The sequence below is a fragment of the Oncorhynchus clarkii genome, chromosome 19, assembly GCF_045791955.1.
Source record: "Oncorhynchus clarkii lewisi isolate Uvic-CL-2024 chromosome 19, UVic_Ocla_1.0, whole genome shotgun sequence".
NCBI classification, from domain to species: Eukaryota; Metazoa; Chordata; class Actinopteri; order Salmoniformes; family Salmonidae; genus Oncorhynchus; species Oncorhynchus clarkii.
In genome coordinates this window covers 11465040-11489203 of record NC_092165.1, presented here as the reverse complement: position 1 = coordinate 11489203, position 24164 = coordinate 11465040, and the positions used below count along the sequence as shown (strand labels likewise).

The window sequence follows — 24164 nt, the reverse complement described above, 5'->3', positions numbered from 1 at the left end:
ACAAGCAACTCATTGTGTATTTATTATTACGTTTATTATTTCTCTATTTTCTTTCTCTCTGCATTGTTGGGAAGGGTTGTAGTAGGCATTTTCCTGTTAGTCTACACCTGTTGTAGCATGTGACAACATTTGATTTGGACTGTGCCAGGTGCTGGCTAGTAGAAATAAACAAGGTAGATAGGGACATCTAGTGCTTATAATTTGAAGTACATCTCCTGAGAAATTGCTCAGTTTACTATGAATCTTTCAGACAGTCACCGTGGTATTTCTCTGTCTCTATGCTGTAGAGAACATATGTGTTTGGACTGTGTGCCAAGATTCAAATATCAAACTTGGGGATTAATTAATAGATGAGAAACACCCAAAATAGGATTCAAAATACTACCTCAGCCATTTGATTTCCTAGATGCAATGGTAGGCTATACTGTAATAGAGATATAATTACATGTATGTGCTTTTTTGTCTATGCTTCACAATAGATATACAACTCAGTCTTTATGTTTTTACTCATGACTCAAACCAAACTATCATGTCAAACAAACGGTCACAGAGGCTGGTTGTGGTGAGTCAGACCATTCTGCTGTAAATGAGTGGTCTTTACTGGCTAACTGTTCTTTGTCTAACAAGATAATACCTGTGGAACTACCATGCCCCAAGGAGACGAAGTGGGAGACTGTCTTGTCTTCACCCGAGTCGAGTGCGAGTCACACACTGGTGGTGCAACAGGTTGGGAGGGAAGAGTTCGTACAGTATGGAAATCAGATTACCTTGAAGAGAAAAATATAAATTTGTATATTTAATCATTACGTCTAGCTTGAATAACTACATTTGTTATTACACAACTCAACCCAGTTAGTAGGCTAATATGTAAAGTAGTATGGTGCCTTTTCATTTGTATGTGCTTCAACAACAAACAAAAAAGCTCCTGCCTGTGTCTGCAAGCCGTAACATGTATTGAATGACAGGTGAACTAGCATCATCACTATGGGCGGCCGTCTATGTATCTATGGGCGAATAGCGGTGCTTTGGATGATGTTTTTAAAAAATGTTTTAAGGATAACATTTTCCCCAATACGCACAAGAGAACACTGTGACCACTCACTCCGTTAGGCTACAATTCTTTGTGTTCGGGTCGCAGTGGTTTTACTCAGACAATGTGGTGAGGAGAGAAACTTTTGTTGCGGTCTGTCAACTCCACTCCACGGTTCTCAATTCCGGGGCACACATCTCCATTTGTGATACCACTTTTGCCAGACAATTCAGTTCCTTTTGTTGACATTCGGGTCGGGCTACCGTCGGTGCGGACAAGGTAGGGAGCTATAGCCTAACTACCCTTCATATTCTACAAAATTACATTAACACAAACACAGTTGTAGAACGTTATACTCGGTGGCCGGGGTAGGCCACAAAGACCCAACTTTACGCACCAGCCGAGACTGTTTACAAGGCAAATTAATTTCCCACCTCAGTCAATAGTTATTTCAATGACACGGTTCTAATTTGCCGCAGTGTTCTTATCTCGTATGGCTGAAGCCAGAAGAGAAGAGGAGGCGGAGGAGTTGAGGGATATACGGAACCGAAATCAAGCAACAGGTATGTCCACTTGTCAACAATCTATCGTGAAGGTCAACCTCATGTAATTTTGATACAGCGTCTCCTGAAGTAGGCTACATGTGTTTGACACTTTGGGGCAATATAATTTCAAAACGTGGATTTGTACCTTTTAACCCATGAACATGACAACTTGGAACAGTGTTCCATCATGAAACATATGGTTAAGTGTGTAGGAAATTATACAATTTAGCTGAAAATTTAATTAATATAACGTATTGTTGTGAAGCAAATGTTATGCAATTCTACAAATTGTTCAATTCCATTGAGCTGAGGTCTTTTTTTGTTGCAGTTTTGAAGCTAAATTCCAGAAATTCTATGCATTTTGCCATGGCTAATGCTGTGTTCCTCTGCTCAAAAATTATAACAAAATCAATGAGCATGTGCCCTGAATGCCCAGTTTTTTAATATTATATTCTCCCTGACTATCTAGCTTTTATTTGATTGTTAGTTCTCAAATATATTTTCTGCCTTTCTATCTGGTTTTGATCTTTTAAGTTGACACTGAGAAAAACAGTTTATCTGAAAATTACTACTTCAGATGGTAGAATCCAATCAACAAGAACAGCTAGCATGCTAACTGTTCTTGTAGACTTCCAGTCATTGCACTAACACTAGTTAGCATTGGCTCGTAAATCTACCTTTAACTTCCTTCATACTTGGTGCAGAGACATACAATGGTATCAACGATTGTATTCTGTTGCAGCTAGCGATTTTCCTAAAATAATAATTGTTCACATAAAAAAAAATTCAAGAAGTATCTATATATTTAAATAATAATAATAATAATAGTACGCAAACCCGAGTTTGAAAACCCTTGCTCTCTCACTTCTCCCATGCCTTCTAGCAACAAATCAGTTTCTAGTGCTATATAGAAACAAACCCTAGTTCTGTTCTGCACCATTACAGTATCCAGCTGCTATGGTTGACACAATGCTCTCACTGCATCATTCAGTGAAAGGATACTTTTATACAGCAGCTGGTAGCAACTACCTGTGTGTATCAGATACAGCAGTCAGTAAACAGTGCTACAACCACACGGAAATGGTCTGGAAAACCCTGAAACTCTGTCAGCCAGACAGGAAGGATGACACAACAAATTGTACATGTCCCGACACTTAAAATATTACTCATCTCATGCCAGACAAGCTGTGTCATTTGGTGCTAACTGTGTTGCTGGAAATGCATCTGGAAAACCACTGACACTTGGCAGACAGGTTGATCCTGTTCATTTTGGCTCTGTATGTTTCTGCTTTTGTCATTTTATTTCCTGGTGAAATCACTTCTGAAATGTATTCATATTCATATCTCTTATGCCACACAATCTTCATGTAGATCAAGATAAAGGGTTGTAAATTAATACATGTCTATAGGCTTTATCCTGGACTTCCTGATGGGCCGCCCCCAGGTTGTAAGAGTTGACAACAACATGTCTGCCAATGCTGATCCTTAACACTGGGGCCCCTCAGGGGTGTGTACCTCCTGTATTCCCTGTTCACCCATGGCTGCGTGGCCAAACACGACTCCAACACCATCATTAAGTTTGCTTATCGACACAACATTGGTAGGCCTGATCACCGACAATGATGAGGCGGCCTATAGGGAGGAGGTCAGAGAACTAGCAGTGTGGTGCCAGGACAACAACCTCTCCCTCAATGGGAGCAAGAGAAAGGAGCTGATCGTGGACTACAGGAAAAGGCGGGCCATATAGGCCCCCATTAACATTGACGGGGCTGTAGTGGAGTGGGTCGAGAGGTTCAAGTTTCTTGGTGTCCACATCACCAACGACCTATCGTGGTCCAAACACACCAAGACAGTCGTGAAGAGGGCACGACAAAAGCTTTTCTCCCTCAAGAGACTGAAAAGATTTGGCATGGGTCCCCAGATCCTCAAGGTTCTACAGCTGCACCATGGGGAGCATCCTGACCGGTTGCATCACCGCCTAGTATGGTAACTGCTCGGCATCTGACCGTAAGGTGCTAACAGAGGGTAGTGCGTATGGCCCAGTACATCACTGGAGCCAAGCTTCCTGCCATCCAGGACCTACATAATAGGCGGTGTCAGAGGAATGCCCATAAAATTGTCAGAGACTCCAGTCACCCAAGTTGTAGACTGTTTTCTCTGCTACCACACGGAGCGCCAAGTCTAGGACCAAAAGGCTCCTCAACAGCCTCTACCCCCAACCCATTAGGCTGCTGAACAATTCATAAAAATCACCACCAGACAATTTACATTGTCACGGTAAAGTCTACACTTGTATTCGGCGCATGTGGCAAATAGTTTGATTTGATTTTAGTCATTGTGTTTAGTTTACTATTTTACATTTCAATGGCTGTTGGTATATTGAACTTTCCCTCACCTTTGAATTCTGGTTCTAAACATGGTTCTATGCTGAGCAATTTCCAATCTAACAATGTGTTTGGACCCATAGAAATGGTTAGACCTTCCTAGTGTAGTTAGGGGAGAATTAAGCAGCAACACCTGTTGAGCAAACACCTGACTTCGCAGTAAAGACACACCCCACCCCACCCAACGCAAGCCTCCATGCCCAGTGTGTTAGTTCAGGCCTGGCTTAACTGCATCTGTCTGTATGGGGAGATCAGGCTGATCCTATGGGCAGGTGGGTTGACTGTGTAGAGAGTGATGGAACAGGCGAACAGGAACGGTTGTCTTGTAACTTGATAATGGTGCCAACTGCCAACTCTACTGCACATGTGTGTAGGCTAGCTAGGCTATATCATATGAAGTTATTTCTGTCACAAGCTGAGAATAGCCAATTAAGGCTTCAGTGTACAGTATATGCTTGTCACTTTTTAAGAGTAATGTACATTATCTCATATGATGCCATATGTTATCATTGATGATTACGTTGTGCATACTGTTCTTCATTGGCATTTTCAATTGGCCAAAGTTTAATCTCCTTGCATTGAGCAAGATCTCCGTTAGACTGTCATCGCCCCCTAACATCCATGGATGACTCCTCTTTGACATCACCTAATCATGTCTTGACTTGAGTCATGTTAAGAATCAGCTCCTGACACTGTTATTCATAGGTGACATGATCATGTCTGTCTCCTCTTGTCTGTTTTTCATGCAAGGATAGAGCGCTCCACATTCACAATGTTATGCTTTTATAGTCGTCGTAGACATAATATCTGTTCCACTTTGACTGTTTATTATATCAAGCAGTGTGTGTGTGTGTGTGTGTGTATGTATATATATATATAACTTAGACCCCCTCATCTCTGTCTCTCTCACCCTCGGGTGGCTGTAGGAGTATGAAGAAGGAGAAATTCATATTTTGTCTTCCTTTGAAGAATTGTGTCTCCCTTAGCTGAGGCTTATCACTTAATACAAATCCAACCATCATTAGTATTTTGCAATTAAACTGACTATTTCCAAAAAGGCATATTAGATTTTAATTGACTCGCCCCGTTGTAAAATATTAGCTTCCCCACTCGACGTCGACAAATTCATAACTTATCAATTTGACTCCACATGGAGGCAGCCCAATGACAGCTGTGAAATAACTATTTTCTTTTGTGTGATGAAAAGGCTCTCAAATATTAATGTGGAGCCTGTTTCCCTTGTAGCAAATTAGATGTACATATTAATGTACTGTAGAGCCTCGAGAGAAAATAGATGTGCAGTGCACAAAAGCTGGTATTTCAATATCACCCAGAATGCTTCATTCTTTCTGGCAGATAGTTTATCATTGATTAAAGATAATAATGATAAATTGATGTTCAATAATTGACACAATATATTTCTACTGGCTAGTCCAACTGACCTGTCTTCATAGTGCTTCACATGGGGGGGGGGGGGGGTATGAAAGTATGAAAGTGTATACACCCACTACTGTATTTCGCTCTGCATGAGAGCATCTGCTAAATTAATACAATTTAAACAAATGTATTTCTGCCAGATAGTTTATCATTGATTAACATAATAAAAAGATGTTCAATAATTGACACACAACATTGACTTGGTTCCTTATTTCTACTGGCTAGTCCAACTGACCTGTCTGGTCCACGGGTTTGACTTCCTACAGAACATCTCTCAGAACTGACCCACAATGGCTCTGGATTGGACACGGTTAATGTGCAACTGTTGCGTTCACCCATCAACCCACTTACCCAGCCATTAACCCCCAGCCCACCCTAAATCATTTGAAACACTCCCCTTTGAGAAAGTATAGGGAAGACTTTGATTCTACCCTATGGGGACATCCGTGTCTGTTCTGCCTGTGTGGGAAGTAGGATCCAAGGATATGAAAACCCCTGGAAGTCTTATGGGGTTCTGGGAAGACGCAGAGATTCCTGCGCTGTATAAATAAACCCAGAATATGAGAGATCACGTTCCTGAACATGCCATGTTACCGGGGTCGGGATATAGAGGAAGATTCTTCTTTATGGACTGACTAGGGATGGGAACTAGCTCCTTGTCTCCACACAGCTGTGCCTTCATAACCTAGCCCCACCCTCCATGGGATGTAACCTTACTTCTGACCTCTCTGGTTGGTTTGAAGTCCTGGGCCTAGCTTGCATATTAAGAGAGGCTTTTTTTCTACACTCCCTCTTACCGCTTGTTCTTTACAGAGGGCTGCCCCAGTTCTGAGTGATGTTAGCATGTGTCATAGTGAGTTGTTTTGTTGTGTTTCTGTATGGGTTCCCTTCAATGGTTATTATTGTAGCTGGTCTTTTAGCAAGCAAATCAGCTTTAAAACCATATCTTTGTTTCTTTTCTGTTACAGACAGTTGTTTTGCATCCTCTCTTGTTTTGTTGCTTCTTTTTTGGTGTTAAAATATATATTTATTTCATATTCAATAGGCTATTAATCTTATATTTGTATTTATTCATTTATTGTGTCTTTGTCCATAACCTGTCATGGGATATTTACTATTAAAAGCCCTCTGAAGGAGGAGTCCATGACCTGGCAAATGTCTCTCTCCCACCACTCAGAGAAAGAGGGTTGAGCCTCTTCACTAAGCCAGCAATAATAAGTATCTAATGAAAGTACTTCTATGGATGGAGTGCTTTTCTGCCTGGTTTCCACAGCTATATCTTATCTAAAATAAAAAGTGAAAGTGTGTTTCATAATGGTCGCACTTCTAGAAAAGAGGATATGTTATGGCTCAGTTGGTAGAGAATGGCGCTTGCAACACCAGGGTTGTGGGTTCGACTCCCACGGGCGGACGAGTACGAAAAAGTATGTACTCACTACTGTAAGTCGCTTTGGATAAGAACGTCTGCTAAATTACTAAAATGACATGGCACTGTGTCCGGATGTACTATCTATGATGGATTGGAATAAAGTAACAGTTGACTCCACCTTCAAATCCAGCAAAACATAGTCCCATAGTATGCCAAGGTTTTTAATATGTAGCCTACTTCCTAACACTAACGTAGACAGATGACCAAATAATAGAGCTATGCATGTTTCCAGAGCAGGGAGTGGTGCTACAATAGGGAAATACAAGGATCTGGCCAACAGAGATGTAGCGTCAGAATGGGTGTGCCCACCATTAACACCCTGCCAATAGGGAAGATGGACAGAAAGACACACAGTATTGTGCTCTCTCTGACAGAGGAAGACATGTTGATTTGATTCTGTTAGATAAAAAATACAAATGCCAGGATTTCTTCTGGCGTTAGATAAACACAGGTGTTGGGCTGGAACAAACCCAGAACAACCCCTATAATAACATAAATATGCACTCAATGACCAAGTTCAGTCATTGTGATCAAATGGAATGTGGCCATTCAGGAAGTACCACTCTACTGTCACTCTCCTGCTCTACTGTAACAAGTAACTGTAACAAGCAACGCCCGAAGAAATCCTGGCATATTTGTATTTTGTGTGAACTGTGCCTTTTTAAGATCAGAGCAGAGGGTCATTTTGTTTGTAGTGTGCCATCGAACCTTTTCAGTAGAGCAGGAGAGTGACAGTAGAGTGGTACTTCCTGAATGGCCACATTCCATTTGATCACATTGGGCAAGTCAACACACCAGCCAGTAGGGAGAGAGAGAGACCCCTCCCTTTCTCTGTTGTCGTTTGTGGTCATGGAGTTTGTTTCTTTACACAGCAACACACAGCATGGAAAAGTAGGGAGGGACATGAAGGAAATAATACACACCATTTTGGGGGACATTTGTGAAATGTGTTTAAGACGTTAACAGGTAGGAGCATCTCTTGTTGCTATGTTTTGCTGTGAGATTATGTTGTCAGTACAATTCACAGTAGGTTATAGACAATACTTTCAGCAGGGATTGCACTGTATTCCATGTTGAATATTGAAAATCCACTAGATATTGATTCCTATTCATTGTTCCATTGTACTTGCCTTTGACCAGTGTATATATGGCATTGTATCTACCGGTATGTAAATGTCAAACGATTTCCTTGTGGAAAACCTCTCTCCATTCTGTCTTTGTCAAATGTAACTGAGGCAGGTAAACAATCTCTCACAGACCAAAGTGCAAATAAATGTGTGAAAATGTCTCTGAGGATTTGATTCACTAACAAACTGTTACTTCCTTTAACCTTTTTTTGTTTTGTTTCATAGTGAGGTAAAATGTTACATTTCCATTTGAGTCGTTTAGCAGACACCCCTTTCCAGAGCGACTTACAGTTTGTGCGTTCATCTTCAGATAGCTAGGTGGGACAGCCACATAGCACAGGCATAGAAAGTAAATTTTTCCTCAAAGTAGCTTTCAGTAGAGTCCGTAACATAAGTTTGAGGCAGTAGCATATAGCAGATGGCAAGTGTGGTGTTAGACATTGTAACAGTATTATACTGGTTGTAAGAGAACGAGGCGATGGCGTCAGGTCTTTAGCAGGATGCTAACAAAAAGGAGCATCAAAATATTAAGATGGCCTAATGCATGATTTTTAACAAAAAGGGATTCTAATATCCTCATATGACTTACTTGTCTGATTTATTTTAGTTCCTATGGCGCCAAGGCCTCATGCACTCATATACTGTAGCATAGTCAAATGAATGTAAATGTTTGCTTAGATGCTGTGCTCTGTGGACCATTAGCCAGTCCACCACCTCAGAGAGTTCCAGTCGTGGCACTCAGTCAGATCAACATCTATTGTTTGAGTCTGAAAACCTGGTCACTGGTTGAAAGTGAAGGAAATAAATAATACAGGTAATTCATGTGTATTGTATGACTTTGAACCTGTGGTCACTGATGGAGCCGACAGACATGGCATCTCTGCTTCTAGCTCCTAAGCAATTTTGCAGTATTTAGTTTTTTTGTTATTGTTGTGTATTGTTAGGTATTACTGTGCTGTTGGAGCTAGGAACACAAGCATTTCACTACACCCACAATAACATCTGTTAAATATGTGTATGTGACCAATCAAATTTGATTTGCTTTGAATTGATCCCACTTCAGAGACAAAAAAGGGTTGGCTACGGTATAGTGGTACTGTGATATTAGGCCTCAATCATACACGCGTTGGAGAATTACAAGATGAATATCTAGCCATTGATCAGAATCTCAAATACATACAGCTAACATATCTTAAATCTGACGACATAACTTTGGAATGATATCTGTTCAGTATCTTTTCTGAAGATTTCATATATGGAAATAAGACATGACACATTTATGACAAGTTTGTCATACATAGCAGGTTTAGGAGAACCTGCGCAGCAGGTTAGGACATTAACGTAGTAGGTTAGGGGAACTAGGTTAAGGTTGAGAAAGGGTTAGGGTTAGCTAAAATGCAAAATAATTCCACTTTTAACGTCAATTTGACAAAAGCTATATCCCATCTAGACATGACACTAAAATGTCAGGCATCCAGAATAAGCCATTGAATGTGTGAATGAGGGAGAGCCATTCCTTCCATACATATTGCTCATGGTCCCCTATTTACATATGATTTTCTTTGAGATTGTAGCTATACAGATCATGGTTCAGAGATAATGTCTGGCTTGATGAAATAAAGATGAGAGCATTAACAGAACAATTATTTGTGTTTAGAAAAGTGTTTTTTTTTAAATGCTTTTGCTATTTGCATGTCATTCTTTGTAACTGGTTGATCAAGAACAGACTAGAATGTTGAGCCAGCTGAATGTAGTTGTTCAAGTTTTTGAACGGCAAGAAGGTATACAAAGCCCATAGTTATTTTGTTCACCTGTCCTGTGTCGTTGTACCTGCAGCTTGCTTTGTTTGTGTACAAAATGAGTGTATTTTCTTAGTGAGAAATTGATCTTTCAAATGTGACCGTTAAAATGAAAACGCTGGTTACTTTTCTTTTCAGATCGAACAGAGAGAAATAAGTCTGAGGCTCTTCATTCCAGGTAAGTTATCCATATCATTTGAATTACATATTGGGCATTTTCAATGTGTCTGTCTTGCTCAATACAGAGAAGGAAACGTGTTAATACTGTGATAATGTTGCACGGTCCAGTATAAACACTGGGTTGTTCCAGCTCTACCTAGCCACCTCTGTTGCTCCACGGCTCTGTCAGGACTGCAGTGGCCAGAACACTGTCTCTTTAACAGGCAGCTCTGCTGAGGGAGAGTTGTGAATGGTGCAGGGTAGCAAACAATGCGCTGATCCATTCTCTTTGACAGACGGTCGGACACTGTGTCCACTGTGTCCGAAGGTCAGAGCTTTTTGAATGGGGGACCAAACCACACTGACTCAGTTGTTGACGCCCCCAGAGCCAAGTTGGTTACCGTCCAGGGTTAGGGTCAATTCCATTTCAGTTCAGTAAACTGACTCCAACCCTGTAACCTTTCTTTCACAACATGGTTTACCCTACCTAGATAACTCTTTAAAACTCAGCACCTTTTCAGTGTCTTCCAATCCAGGGTATTGACACAGAAGGAGGCTGGTGGGAGGAGCTATAGGAGGAAGGGCTCATTGTAACTGCTGGAATGGAATAAATAGAACAGAGTGAAACAGTTTCTAGATGTTTGATACGTCAATTTATTCCATTCCAGCCATGACAATGAGCCCGTCCTCCTATAGCTCCTCCCACCAGCCTCCTCTGTTCAAGTACAGCAAACGTCAACGTGTTCCAATACAAACCTTTTTTTGCTGATCAACTATTGGACGTTTAACCTCCCTATTGTTCTATTTGTTTATGGTCTTAGCTAATCGTCCTAATTATCCACGTAGTGCGGGGGGCGTGTTGCTGTCTTCCTCTCCAGATGGTTTACATCACATCTCCAGTTCAGTTAATGAGCAGGATGTGTTGAAGGTGCTGGGCCTATGGGGGTCTGGTCTGGATCCTGTTCATTAAGCACCATATGCAAACAGAAACCCAGAGGGATCACCTGGAATTGTCCAATAAGACATCTTCGTTTTCTGTCGCAAAAATGTTTTAAAACATATTCCATTGTGTGCCCTAATGAACACGACCCCGTTCCGCTGAGACTGTGTAGTTGGCCCTTCCGGGAACATATTCTGGCACAGCCTGGGAGGAGTGTGGTGTCAGCTCCAACACACCACTAGTCAGGAAGTCAGATCAGACCTGGGAATACAGATCAGCAGGAGGGGTGGTTATATTGCAGAAGTGCACTTTTGGACACCACACTGGGCTTGGTAGATGTATGTGGTGGCCAGAGGAGGAGGGGTTAGACTGGGGGTATTTCTGAGTCATTGTTACAGTACCAGATGGGCGATGCCTAAGGATATTCAGAAGGATATTCAGTGGATTGGATCTGCGTCCTGCTGCGTTTTTAAGGGTTTTCTGGAGAGGGATTGTGGAAAGTTGCAAGCGGGGTTGAACTCTTCAAAGGGCGTGCTTTTTAATGATTGTCCTCTTTCTTGTGCCTGCGTCTCTGGTACTTGTCTCATTCTCACTCTGATTGCTGGCGAATAACAGGCGCATGTACCGGAGGTAGGCTCTTCTTTTGGTTGCAGTATGCAGCGGTAGCTGTGTTGTGTAGATTGGAGTTGTTGATAGAGTGAGATAGAGGATGTGGCCGTCCCATTGGCAACTGCAGTGCAGAGAGGACCACTGCAGCTAAAGAGGTTCAACCCTGTTGTTATCATCCTTTGGTGTTACTCTGCACTTATTCAGGTCTTTTAAGAGGTAAAAGGGTATATATTATCTCTTTTAATTTATCATATATGAAGCCTAGGATACCTATGGATGACAATGAAATGTTTTCAAATGTCAGGATTATTTGCTGAGTGGCAGGTTTGCTTCTGGATAATTAGCACTGTCTGTCCAGTGTAGTAGTCCGGTGGAGTTTGACTGTTGCCAGCATTATACTTTGCTTTCTCAGGTTGTATAAATGTAAGAAATCATATTGTCCAGTCAAACTCTCCTCTCCTCAATGGTAACTCTTCTCTCTTCCAGCCAAGGACCTCTGTCCTCAATACGAGCTGCCATCAAGCGAAGTGAGTTTCTCATTGTGGAGTTTGTCCATTATTTGGTATATTCTCATACTTTTATAATGTACCTAGCGTGATTAAAGTCTGGCTATAGCAGAGGAGGCTGGTGGGAGGAACTATAGGAGGATGGGCTCATTGTAATGGCTAGAATGGAACGGAGTCAAACGTGGTTTCCATACATTGATGTGTTTGACTCTGCTCCATATATTCCATTCCAATGAGCCCATCCTCCTAGAGCTCCTCCCACCAGCCTCCTCTGGTATATAGCTATTGTCATGATTGAATCCCCCAAGTGTTTTTTTTTATTTCTCGTTCAATTCATTACATATCAGATTGAAAGAGATGAATTTCATGTAATGTTCTCCCACAGCGAGAACCAGCACCCTAAGTGAACAGACCAGAGACAGAAGGTAAACAGAGGAGTTTCATAATACGCCATGGTCTATCTGTAGCTCTCTGATTGAATACAGTTCTACTCTCATTATACCAAAAATCAAACCTCAAGTGCTTCAAGGTAAAGTGCACTGTGGCAAAGAACTTGTGCTCTCCAGTGCAATACACATCTTTCATTTGAAACATACTGATATTAATGTTGACTTACAGTCCTCGACTCAACTGGTGACTAACCATTAAAGAAAGTAATATGGTCTATAACATGGCATATTAACAAAAACACATATGGTGCTCAAAAAGCTAAATAATGATTTATGACAAATGATGGCTACATAAGGCTTTCTGTCAACATAAGACAAGTGTCAACAGTCCGTTGCATGTCAGGTTTGGTTGAGGCAGTCTACTGCATTGTGCGTAATGGACTTGTTTGTCTATCAGACGTCCAGAGATCACCATCCTGTCAGCCGAGCCGCTCGCTGCCAACGGCTGGTTCCCAGGGGCTTCTGGGGGATTTACGGCAGCACCGCCTCCCTCACAACCCATCTGGGGAGAGAGCATCCAATCAGATACCCAGGTACTGTTTATTTAACCAACATCAGCCTCTAATACTAGGGGAGACAGCAGGGTGTGTGTTCTTGGCCTGTTCACAGTTTGGGTGTGTTCTGCATGGATTTGAACTTTTACCAATTTAACCTTACCATGTTCCTGTGTCTTTCACAGTTTTCAGTGTAATGTTTGAGATGATGAACTACTTTCAAAGCAAACATATCATTTGGCAGTGAAACAAGCACGGCAGGTTCTGCATGTTGTGCTACTAAAGGACGTCAATGTAGGACGGTAGCAAGCTTGCATGTAGAATACAAGTTATAATAATCACACCGCTACACATTTGCTTGGTTAACGTGTGTGTGTGTGTGTGTGTGTGTGTGTACCTTCTCTCTCGTGTCTTAGCCACCGCCATCTTATGACCAGGTGATCAAGGAGAAGACCCAGGAGACCATTGTCACGCCGACCGCCGCCCCCCGGAGATCCACGACCATCGCCACACAGACCGACCCTGTGGAGGACGACACCGCCGCTGGCCCAGAATGCACTGCATCCTCACAGCCAATCGAGAAGAGACAGTCTACAGGTGAGGCTTGTGAGAATGAGAGTGATGATTACAGATGGGTTAGCTGACAACGTCACGAAAACTCTATAGTTGGGAAATATCATATCTTTGTATTACCACGACTAAAACAATGTAACGTCACTTTTTAGTCAAAGTTTTTATTTGTTTTTTTTTATACATCTAAGTGGTGTGAGTATAGGCTAAATGTATTGTTTATAATCTCTTGCTTCTCAGTGAAAATAAAGCCAAAAAAGCCACCAAGGCCATACTTACCCAAGCCTTTACAAAGTGACTCTACCACTGCAACAGCTGTATCTGATTCTGGTCTTATCCAAGTAGACACCACTAACACTAAGAACCAAACTGACCCCAAGTCAGCCGCAGTCCAACCCAGCCCTAGAGATTCCAGCTGTGCAATCCCAAACACCCAGTCTCTTTCTCCATCTGTCTCCGTACAATTGGATGGGCCAATAAAACCTTCTGAACCCAGCACTATCACTACGTTCTTAGAACCTACAGTCCCAGTAGCCACTGAACGTCCCATCCCGCTTCCTCGTTCCAAATCCTGCAGACAACAGACAATCAAAGTTCAGACTCTGGTCAGGCTCAGTGACAGTGGTTCCAGCTCTGTAGATGACACAGCAGTCGAGGATCCTCCCTCGGGGAAGTACCTACAGGAACTATTAGATGTGTTTTGTCCCGTGGACCAATGCGACCAGAACACTAGTGACGCTAGTGACAATCAGACACCAACTGACGGGAGCGACCAAAGCGAGGAAGGTGACGAGGACGGTGACATGGCCGCCCTTCACAGCCAACGTAACATCCGGGCCCGGATCCAGGCCTTTGAGAGCCAGGAGGGCGATGGGGAACCAGAGTTCAAACAACCAGAGCCTCTACCCAGGAACACGCACCTCAAACCCCCTGTGGTTTCAGCCAAACCAGCCCCAGCCCTTGCCCCCAAGCCCTCAATCAAGAAGCCCAGTAATGTCAATAACTACCAGGGGGCAATCTCTATTTTCTCCACTCCCTTTATTCCTTCCATCCCAACCCCAGCACCCAGACCCATGCTCCACAGAAAACCCAGTATAGTCCCAGAACCAAAAGAACCAGAACCAGAGGCTCCACCCCCCGCCAAGACAGCCATCCTTTCCCGATCGCGGCTCTCCATAGCGGCCAGAGCCAAGAACCTCTTCCCCCAAGAGGAGGATGAACCCAGGTTGGTACCTCCTATCTCTCCAGAGAAGCCTCGCAAGGAGCCACTGGGCCTCAACCTCAACAACCACAACTCAGCCTCCATCACCACCACAGAGGCAGTGAATGAATACATGGACAACCCCACGAGTAAGTACAGCAGCATGCATTTCACCACTGACTTAATTGGTCAGCTTAGTAGTATAAGTGTTCTAAGTATAGTTAAAACACATATAAGCTAATTTATAACCTCTTTATCGACACAACTTTTCAAAAAATGTCACTAACCTGCAGTTCTTTAAATCTATTTTTTTATTTAACCTTTATTTAACCAGGTAGGCCAGTTGAGAACAAGTTCTCATTTACAACTGCAACCTGGCCAAGATAAAGCGAAGCAGTGCGACAAAAACAACAACACAGAGTTACACATGGGATAAACAAACGTACAGTCAATAACACAATAGAAAAATCTATGTACATTGTGTGCAAATGTAGTAAGGTTAGGAAGGTAAGGCAATAAATAGGCCATCGTGGCAGGCAATAAATAGGCCATAGTGGCAAAATAACTACAATTTAGCATTAACACTGGAGTGATAGATGTGCAAGTAGAGATACTGGGGTGCAAAGAGCAAAAATAAATAACGATATGGGGATGAGGTAGTTGGGTGGGCTATTTACAGATGGGCTGTGTACAGGTGCAGTGATCGGTAAGCTGCTCTGACAGCTGATGCTTAAAGTTAGTGAGGGAGATATAAGACTCCAGCTTCAGTGATTTTTGCAATTCGTTCCAGTCATTGGCAGCGGAGAACTGGAAGGAAAGACGGCCAAAGTAGGAGTTGGCTTTGGGGATGACCAGTGAAATATACCTGCTGGAGCGCGTGCTACGTGTGGGTGTTGCTATGGTGACCAGTGAGCTGAGATAAGGCGGTGCTTTACCTAGCAAAGACTTATAGATGACCTGGAGCCAGTGGGTTTGGCAAAGAATATGAAGCGGGGGCCTGCCAACGAGAGCATACAGGTCGCAGTGGTGGGTAGTATATGAGGCTTTGGTAACAAAACGGATGGCACTGTGATTGACTACATAAAATTTGCTGAGTGTAGTGTTGGAAGCTATTTTGTAAATGACATCACCAAAGTCAAGGATCGGTAGGATAGTCAGTTTTACTAGGGTATGTTTAGCAGCATGAATGAAGAAGGCTTTGTTTCCGAAATAGGAAGTCGATTCTAGATATAATTTTGGGTTGGAGATGGAAGGAGAGTTCACAGTCTAACCAGACACCTGGGTATTTGTAGTTGTCCACATATTCTAAGTCAGAACCGTCCAGAGTAGTGAAGCTACACGGAAGGAGTGTTGTATGGCATTGAAGCTCGTCTGGAGGTTTGTTAACACAGTGTCCAAAGAAGGGCCAGAAGTATATAGAATGGTGTCGTCTGCGTAGAGGTGGATCAGAGAATCACCAGCAGCAAGAGCGACATCATTGATATATACAGAGAAAAGAGTCGGCCCGAGAATTGAACCCTGTGGCACCCCCATAGAGACTGCCAGAGGTCCGGACAACAGGCCCTCCGATTTGACACACTGAACTCGATCTGAGAAGTAGTTGGTGAACCAGGCGAGGCAGTCATTTGAGACACCAAGGCTGTTGAGTCTGCTGATAAGAATGCGGTGATTGACAGAGTCGAAAGCCTTGGCCAGGTCGATGAAGACGGCTGCACAGTACTGTCTTTTATCGATGGCAGTTATGATATCGTTTAGGACATTGAGTGTGGCTGAGGTGCACCCATGGCCAGCTCGGAAACCAGATTGCGTAGTGGAGAAGGTACGGTGGGATTCGAAATGGTCGGTAATCTGTTTGCTAACTTGGCTTTCGAAAATTTTAGAAGGATGGATATAGGTCTATAACAGTTTGGGTCTAGAGTGTCTCCCCCTTTGAAGAGGGGGATGACCGCGGCAGCTTTCCAATCTTTAGGGATCTCAGACGATACGAAGGAGAGGTTGAACAGGCTAGTAATAGGGGTTGCAACAATTGCGGCGGATCATTTTAGAAAGAGAGGGTCCAGATTGGCATTAAAGATTTTAAACAATGCTTAGAATTTGTCATATAGTCCTAATGCAGGACCTATATGTTGACAAAAAATTGATGAGTCAACACTGGCCGTCTCTGTCTCTCTCCAGACTATATCCCAGTGAACCCTGTGCGTAGTGATGCGGGCGGCGGCGGCTCCTTCAGCAGACAGACTGTAACCAGAAGACCCACCACCATTAGAGTGCCCAGTAAAGGAAACCGTGAGTCTAGTCCTCCTGCTCTACTCTCTGAGTCGTGAGTTATGTGGCTCCATATCCACATATGTATGACCTTATATAAAGGCCCTCTGATCTCCATCTGGGTCTACCAAGATAAAACATTTTGACATAACCCAATGATGGATTAGATGCTGTTGATTTCTTTTTGCTGGCGAGCCATTTTCTCAAACAAACTGTAGGTGTGGATGTTTGAATGTGCGTGTCTGTGCTTTGGTGTCTTAGTGAGTGTGTACAGTCGACTCCTGATAAGTGAGTCAGTTAATCCGAATTTCAACACTTTATTTACTTCGACACGTAGTTTGAGTATGTGCATGTTCCATCTCAGAGCGTTCATTCATGGCAACACCAAGCCATTGAATTAGTGCAAAAATACAAATGTCCCAAACCTTTGCATGGATTAAGAGTTGACTGTATGGTTTGTACAGTTTACAGTACAGTGTGTCCAGTCTAAAACGTTGACTGTTTTCTCTCTCAGTGTTCGATGGGACTTTGGACAACCCTCCTCTCCCTGCACAGAAGCCTGTAGGGTCACTGCCATCCCCCGTGACCCGTAAACAAAGCATCTCAACCCGCTTCCCCTTCCAGGTAAGTGCTACCACCTTCCTTCCCCATATACTTCTCCAACAGAAGCACTATTGATCTACAGTAGGCTACCTAGCTTCTCTTCTACTACTAGAAAACAGGAAGTACAAGAGATTACTGACATAGTTCTTCCTCCACACCACCGCAATACTGCACTCTCTCTGGGGAAGCCAGAGCCAGTCAAAAGCTCCCGGCCCGGCTAGGCTATGACATAACTGGGCTTTTGTGCAGCAAGAAGGCTTAGCTAAAAGGACATCAAAAGTCAGTGTTACTTTGTATTTTTCTTCAGCGTCACTCACGATTATCTAGTGTCAGTTCATTCATGTTGGCCTGAAAACCAGCCCTGTCAGAAGCAGTGCTAAACTAGCCTGACAAACCAGGCTTTTACCTGGCCACCGCCAACATTCACCTCCACCTGTGGTTCTCAACCGCAGACCACACAAAGGGGCCAGTGTAGTGTGAACAATGACTGACTAGTACTGTACAGCTAGCTGTTAGCAGTGGCTAAGGAAGGGCACATGTGAGCAGTCATTGGTTGCTAGTTACTGAGCGCTGCAAAGGTAGTAGGTGTAGGAAGTCTGTTTTGTTCAGGGGAGGTCATTCAATCCCATGTGGTGTTAAATGTGATCTGGGAGAGATTAGAGAAGTACCCTGGTTGTCATCAATTCACATCTGTTTCTAGACTGCCACGTTGCTTCCTTGAACATAATAGTAACAACCTTTTTTCTGTTGATTTGAACTGTAGGAGTCCTTTGATTCTGAGCCCGTACCGGGCCTCCCTCCTCGGTCAGTAACATCACATCGTGGGTCATTTTAGGGGATAAAGAGGGGTACAGATCTATTGATAACATATTAGATACAGTCCTAGACACATGGCTTTAATTAACTTCATACTGCTGTTGATCTCTTCCAGGCCTGGTGGAGCTAAGGTCCTCCCTCCTCGCCCACCTCCAGCAAAAGTAGGCCCAGGAAGGCCACCCCCGCCCCGGATAAATGGCCCACGTCAGTCCCTCTCCACCCGTAGAGCACCAGCTTCATCAGCAGCTCCATCACCCAAGCAGCCCCAGGCTCAGAAGCCCAAGAAGGGACCTGTGCTTCCCCCCAGGCCCAACCCTGGCCATCGCCTCTACAATCAATACACGGTGAGAGCTTAAGAGTTCCCACCCCGCTTTGCTGCTGCCCCCGAGGCAGCCTGCTCTGCCCCTGCTGCCCCCGAGGCAACCTGCTCTGCCCCAGGCAGCCTGCTCTGTTGCTGCCCCCGAGGCAGCCTGCTCTGCCCCTGCTGCCCCCGAGGCAGCCTGCTCTAACCCCTGCTGCCCCCGAGGCAGCCTGCTCTGCCCCAGGCAGCCTGCTCTGTTGCTGCCCCCGAGGCAGTCTGCTCTGCCCCAGGCAGTCTGCTCTGTTGCTGCCCCCGAGGCAGCCTGCTCTGCCCCTGCTGCCCCCGAGGCAGTCTGCTCTGCCCCAGGCAGTCTGCTCTGCCGCTCCCGAGGCAGACCCATGGTGGATTTCAGTGGAACTGTTGTGTACTGTAGTTGTGGCAAGTGTCACATAGTAAGTCTGTGTATGTTTTCTGAATGTTTTCTTTGTCATGTGTGTTTGTCTAGCTTGGACTTCCCCACGGGATAGCAGAGTTTGACTACAGTGGGAGAGACACAGGGGAACTCTCATTCCAGGTAAATCACTGTCTGCATCTGTTGGAGGTTTTGCTCCTAGCATCAACAAGAACATGATATGAGAAAATGTTAATGACTACTGTATTTAAACCTGATTTGATCACTAGTTTTATGGATTTACTTATTTCACCTTACTGTTTTGTAATATTTTTTTTTCTTTAAGGAAATTGCAATTTAGTAGAAATGAATATCAAATGCTTCTTGATTTTCTCCCACAGAAAAATGAGTTGCTGCTGCTGATTGAGCAGCTCGACCACAAGACCTTTGAATGTCAAGTGGGAGACATCCGGGGCCGAGTCCAGAAGTCTCACATGAAAGTCATCACTCCTCTCTCCAGTGCCCCAACTAAACCAGCTCTGTCACAAGTAATGTCTTCAACCATTTACAATGGGCTGTCAATCAAAACATGTCTACCCTCTTACTTTCCAGGCAACTTGGCTACCCCTTATTTTGTTTGGCTACCTCTTATTTTGTTTAGCTACCCCTTATTTTGTTTGGCTACCCCTTATTTTGTTTGGCTACCCCTTATTTTGTTTGGCTACCCCTTATTTTGTTTGGCTACCCCTTATTTTGTTTGGCTACCCCTTATTTTGTTTGGCTACCCCTTATTTTGTTTGGCTACCACTTATTTTGTTTGGCTACCACTTATTTTGTTTGGCTACCCCTTATTTTGTTTGGCTACCCCTTATTTTGTTTGGCTACCACTTATTTTGTTTGGCTACCACTTATTTTGTTTGGCTACCCCTTATTTTGTTTGGCTACCCCTTATTTTGTTTGGCTACCACTTATTTTGTTTGGCTACCCCTTATTTTGTTTGGCTACCCCTTATTTTGTTTGGCTACCCCTTATTTTGTTTGGCTACCACTTATTTTGTTTGGCTACCCCTTATTTTGTTTGGCTACCCCTTATTTTGTTTGGCTACCCCTTATTTTGTTTGGCTACCACTTATTTTGTTTGGCTACCACTTATTTTGTTTGGCTACCCCTTATTTTGTTTGATTAGCCTATGTTTAGTATATCTAGCAACAATTGGTTTTTATTTATTTGTAGCCACATAAGAACTTTCATTGTGAACTAGGAGTATTTTTTTAGTTTAGTCTCTAAATCCCTCTTTTGTACGTATTTCTGTAAATTCAACATATACCTGGATGTGTTTTCTCTTCTTACAGGGTGTCAGCACAGTTGGGTCTCGTAGAGGCAGCAGTGGTCTGCAGGTGCAGGTCCTCCATGACTTCACCCCAGGTACAGAACAGTACCTACTCTGGCACACTGGCCACCACAACACACAACCTAACAGGTCTCCTATGTCCTATACTAACAAACACATGGACTGTACACCGTACAATATTTTAAGTTATTTATTAGATTTGAATCATGTCAAATAAATTCCAATATGGCTGGCATGCTTTTACAGCTGTTTTGAGTTCCCCCAAACATGTCCACGCCAAGTAAAGTAACTTTTAGAATCTAGACGAGGCTCACAAAAAAAGTGGTTACAGATTTGAATCACCTCAAATAATTTGCAATATGTCTGGCATGTTTTTATTGCTTAGTTCTGTGTTTCCCTCAGTAATTGATATCCACAAAGTAGAGTTCATGCCAGAGTTTGTGTTGTCAGTTGGTGTCAGCAGTGGGATTTGATTGACATGTGTTGTATCCTATCCAGAGGGTCCAGGGGAGCTGGGTCTGAGGGAGGGGGATGTGGTGACCAATGTGGAGCAGGTGGACAGTGAGTGGTACCGCGGCTCCTGTAGAGGCTCCTCTGGCTTCTTCCCTGTCAACTATGTCAAAGTTATGGTAAGACTTCAGTCAATGTTTCAGCTATAGAGATAGGGCTGGTTTCCTAGACTCAGATTAAGCCTACTCCTGGACAAAAAACAGTTCAATAAATAGTCTCTATTCAAAGTATTTTGTGTGAGAAACCAGCCCATAAAGTGTTCTATAGGATGTATACAAATGAGTCCAGCTATTTAATGTGTTTTGATTATGATTTTTTCTCTATTTAGTCAAATGCACCAACACCGACCAACGCAAAGAAGGCAAGACCCCCCCCTGCAACAGTCAGTGGACCAAGGTGTGTGGCGCGGTTCGACTTCGAGGGTGAGCAGAGTGACGAGCTAACCTTTTCTGAGGGAGACGTGATTCAGCTAAAGGAGTACATGGAGAAGGAGTGGGCGAGGGGACAGATAGGGGCCCACACTGGAATCTTCCCCATCAACTTTGTGGATATCATAGAAGATCTTCCTCCTCTGCCACAACCACAACGACAGCAATCATTCCCCACCAAGATGGCACTACCTGGTAGGACTTTTAATTCAAGGCCCACTTCTTAGCTTGAAATGGAATATATTAAATGCCATATCACAGACTGGGCCTTTAAATCATTAAGGAACCTCTGCTTGAGATGTGTGTCCCTATCTTGACATTGTAAACATAATCGGCGAATTGGAGACATTGGAATTTTCCCACGGAAGTTCATGTCTTTCCGGCATACTGTATCTGAGGTCATAGTGTAAGGTCAAAGGTGGCCAGGCCACAAACACAGTGAAATATTTATTCCTGGCACGGGGGATTTTAGCTGTATCGTCACGTATCCTGTACCCCTATTGCGGTTTGTCCACCAGTACAAAAGGTTTCTCTAGAACTACTCCATCTCTCTCGTAATGTGTAGGCTGATACTTCCCTCTGCGGAATGTATGGAATCTGTGCAACATGTTTAAGTCAGGAGCTCTGTGTAAAGCCCCTGTACGAAGACCTTATTATTAATACGCTACAGCTCACTCTGTGTGCTGCATGTACTTCTCACTGGCTCTAGCAGTGTACTAGTGTACGCCCACACACTCATTCCCCATTCAGTTTTATGTTCAGCAACTGTCAACACAATATGCTTTCTATCTGAATATCGCTACTGCATTTCTCAGGCACGGTTTCTTCAACCAAGACCCAAGAGGCTGCCAAACCCATACAGGTATGGTTCATCTGGGACTGTTACCAGTCTTTACAACACAAACGAACCTCACGATACAGGTGTATGTGTGTCCGTGTCTAGTGTTTGGCCTTAGCTGTAGTCTGGGGTAGCCTAATGACATCTGTGTGTATATCCAATGATTAATGATTAGAGCTTGTGTATGAGTGTCCACTAACATATCCCTGTCTATAGTCTGGTTCGTCAGGAGTGGAGTGGACCGTGGCTCTGTATGACTTTGTAGGCCAGGCAGAAGAGGAACTGTCCTTCCAACAGGGAGACCGTATCCTGGTCACACAGCATGTAGACGCCGAGTGGTGCTCTGGAAGGCTTAACGGTAGAGAAGGATTCTTCCCCACAACCTTCGTAGAGACCAGCTCAGGTAATAATAGGGCATTCTTATGGCGCCATCTTGTGGTAGGAGGTGAATTTATCTGCTTGATATATAAATCTAGGAGTTTTTTATTTTTATACTTAAAATATTTATACTTTTGGTTTAATTCAAATAACTTTGCCGGGGTGATGATTGACACATGACAAAAAACAACTACTGATACATTCAACGTAAAACCCTACAGTTCGAATAGGCCTATATACAAGAGGCTGGTGGGAGGAGCTATAGGAGGATGGGCTCATTGTAAAGACTGGAATGGAATTAATGGAACGGATTCAAACATATGGTTTCTGTATGTTTGATACCGTTCCATTAATTCCATTCGTCTTTAAAATGAGCCCATCCTCCTATAGCTCCCCCCACCAGCCGCCTCTGATACATACAGATATTCCTGGCCTACTCATAGGGCAGCATAGTAGGACATTTTACTATGAATAAACTCTCATTATAAGAACATTTAAGTTACTGATGATTCCCTTTCTCTGTCCAGGCAACTCTTCTGTGTTGGACAGACAGCAGAGTGTGACTAATGGAGAAGGAAGCAGAGGGGAAGCGCTGTTCGACTTCACACCTGAATGTGATGAGGAGCTCTCACTGAAGGTATTTCTGTCAACATTCAAGAGTTAACATTATGTTTGTACTAGGCTTACAGTATAACCTTCCTTTCTCTTGCTATAGGCGGGGGATATCATCACCAACTTGGAGTCCATTGACGATGAGTGGTTCCTGGGAGAGTTCAGGGGGAAGCGAGCGTTGGTGCCTAAAAATTATATGCAGGTGCTGGCATGAGTAATCTACCCTTAACAAAGACACTGGGGCACTACTTTGTATCTGTGGTTTCATCACGAGTAATGTCTTTTGAACTATGGAAATATGAGAACCTGAAAGATGATAGGAAACTGAATATTCCAAAGTGCCTTTTTGCCCCACTGGACTTGCTGTAGTTCTCTACTTTGAAGCGTGAAACTAGATTGTCCAGTCAATCTCCCACAGAAAGTTATTGGGTGTCTTTTTGAATGCAACATTGTTTTTTTAATAGTATTTATAACTGTGAAAGGATCACTTTATTTGGATAGTCCATCTGTATGTGGTCATACTATCTGCTGATAAGCAACTGCTTGCGAAGGTTACGGTAAGGTCTGTTAAGATTAGGGCTAGTTGAAATGTTACTGATAGTCCATCTGTTGATGCTCTACAGACTATCCAAATAAAGTAATGAAATAACTTTGTATGACGATGCATCTGAGAATGGCTGGATGTAACTTTATTGAACAGGCATTCATATTAAGTTCCTGCCACAAAACCCTTACCAGCTTTGTTCTAATCCAGATATGCAGTATTTAACATGTTGACCACACCATTGCACATTAAAGATATCCGTTGTAGTACAATATTTCCTCAAACTATGAATTGTGGTTCTTACAATACTGCATGTATGTAGACCCCTAAAAGCATTTTCTGGTGGCTAATTGTGCTCAAATGCTCCGCTGGTTCATGAAATGAAGTCAATGCTCCTTAACAGGGTCATTCATAACGTTGAGGAAAGTGTCAAAAGGTTTGACTTTCAG

General features: G+C 43.3%; 1 protein-coding gene across 1 annotated transcript; it reads left to right on the top strand.

The window, feature by feature from the left end:
- Positions 1-988: 988 nt before the first annotated feature.
- LOC139374712 (SH3 domain-containing protein 19-like) lies at positions 989-23999 on the top strand. The gene is made up of 20 exons (XM_071115820.1): positions 989-1593; positions 9890-9929; positions 11946-11986; positions 12351-12390; positions 12812-12947; positions 13325-13505; positions 13719-14828; positions 16855-16965; positions 17459-17568; positions 18311-18351; positions 18479-18707; positions 19170-19238; positions 19457-19603; positions 20407-20479; positions 20904-21034; positions 21244-21538; positions 22159-22205; positions 22398-22584; positions 23087-23196; positions 23275-23999. Exons 1-20 carry the CDS (start codon positions 1524-1526, stop codon positions 23383-23385), a joined length of 3279 nt encoding a protein of 1092 aa, XP_070971921.1. The 5' UTR covers positions 989-1523; the 3' UTR covers positions 23386-23999.
- The last annotated feature ends 165 nt before the right edge of the window (positions 24000-24164 follow it).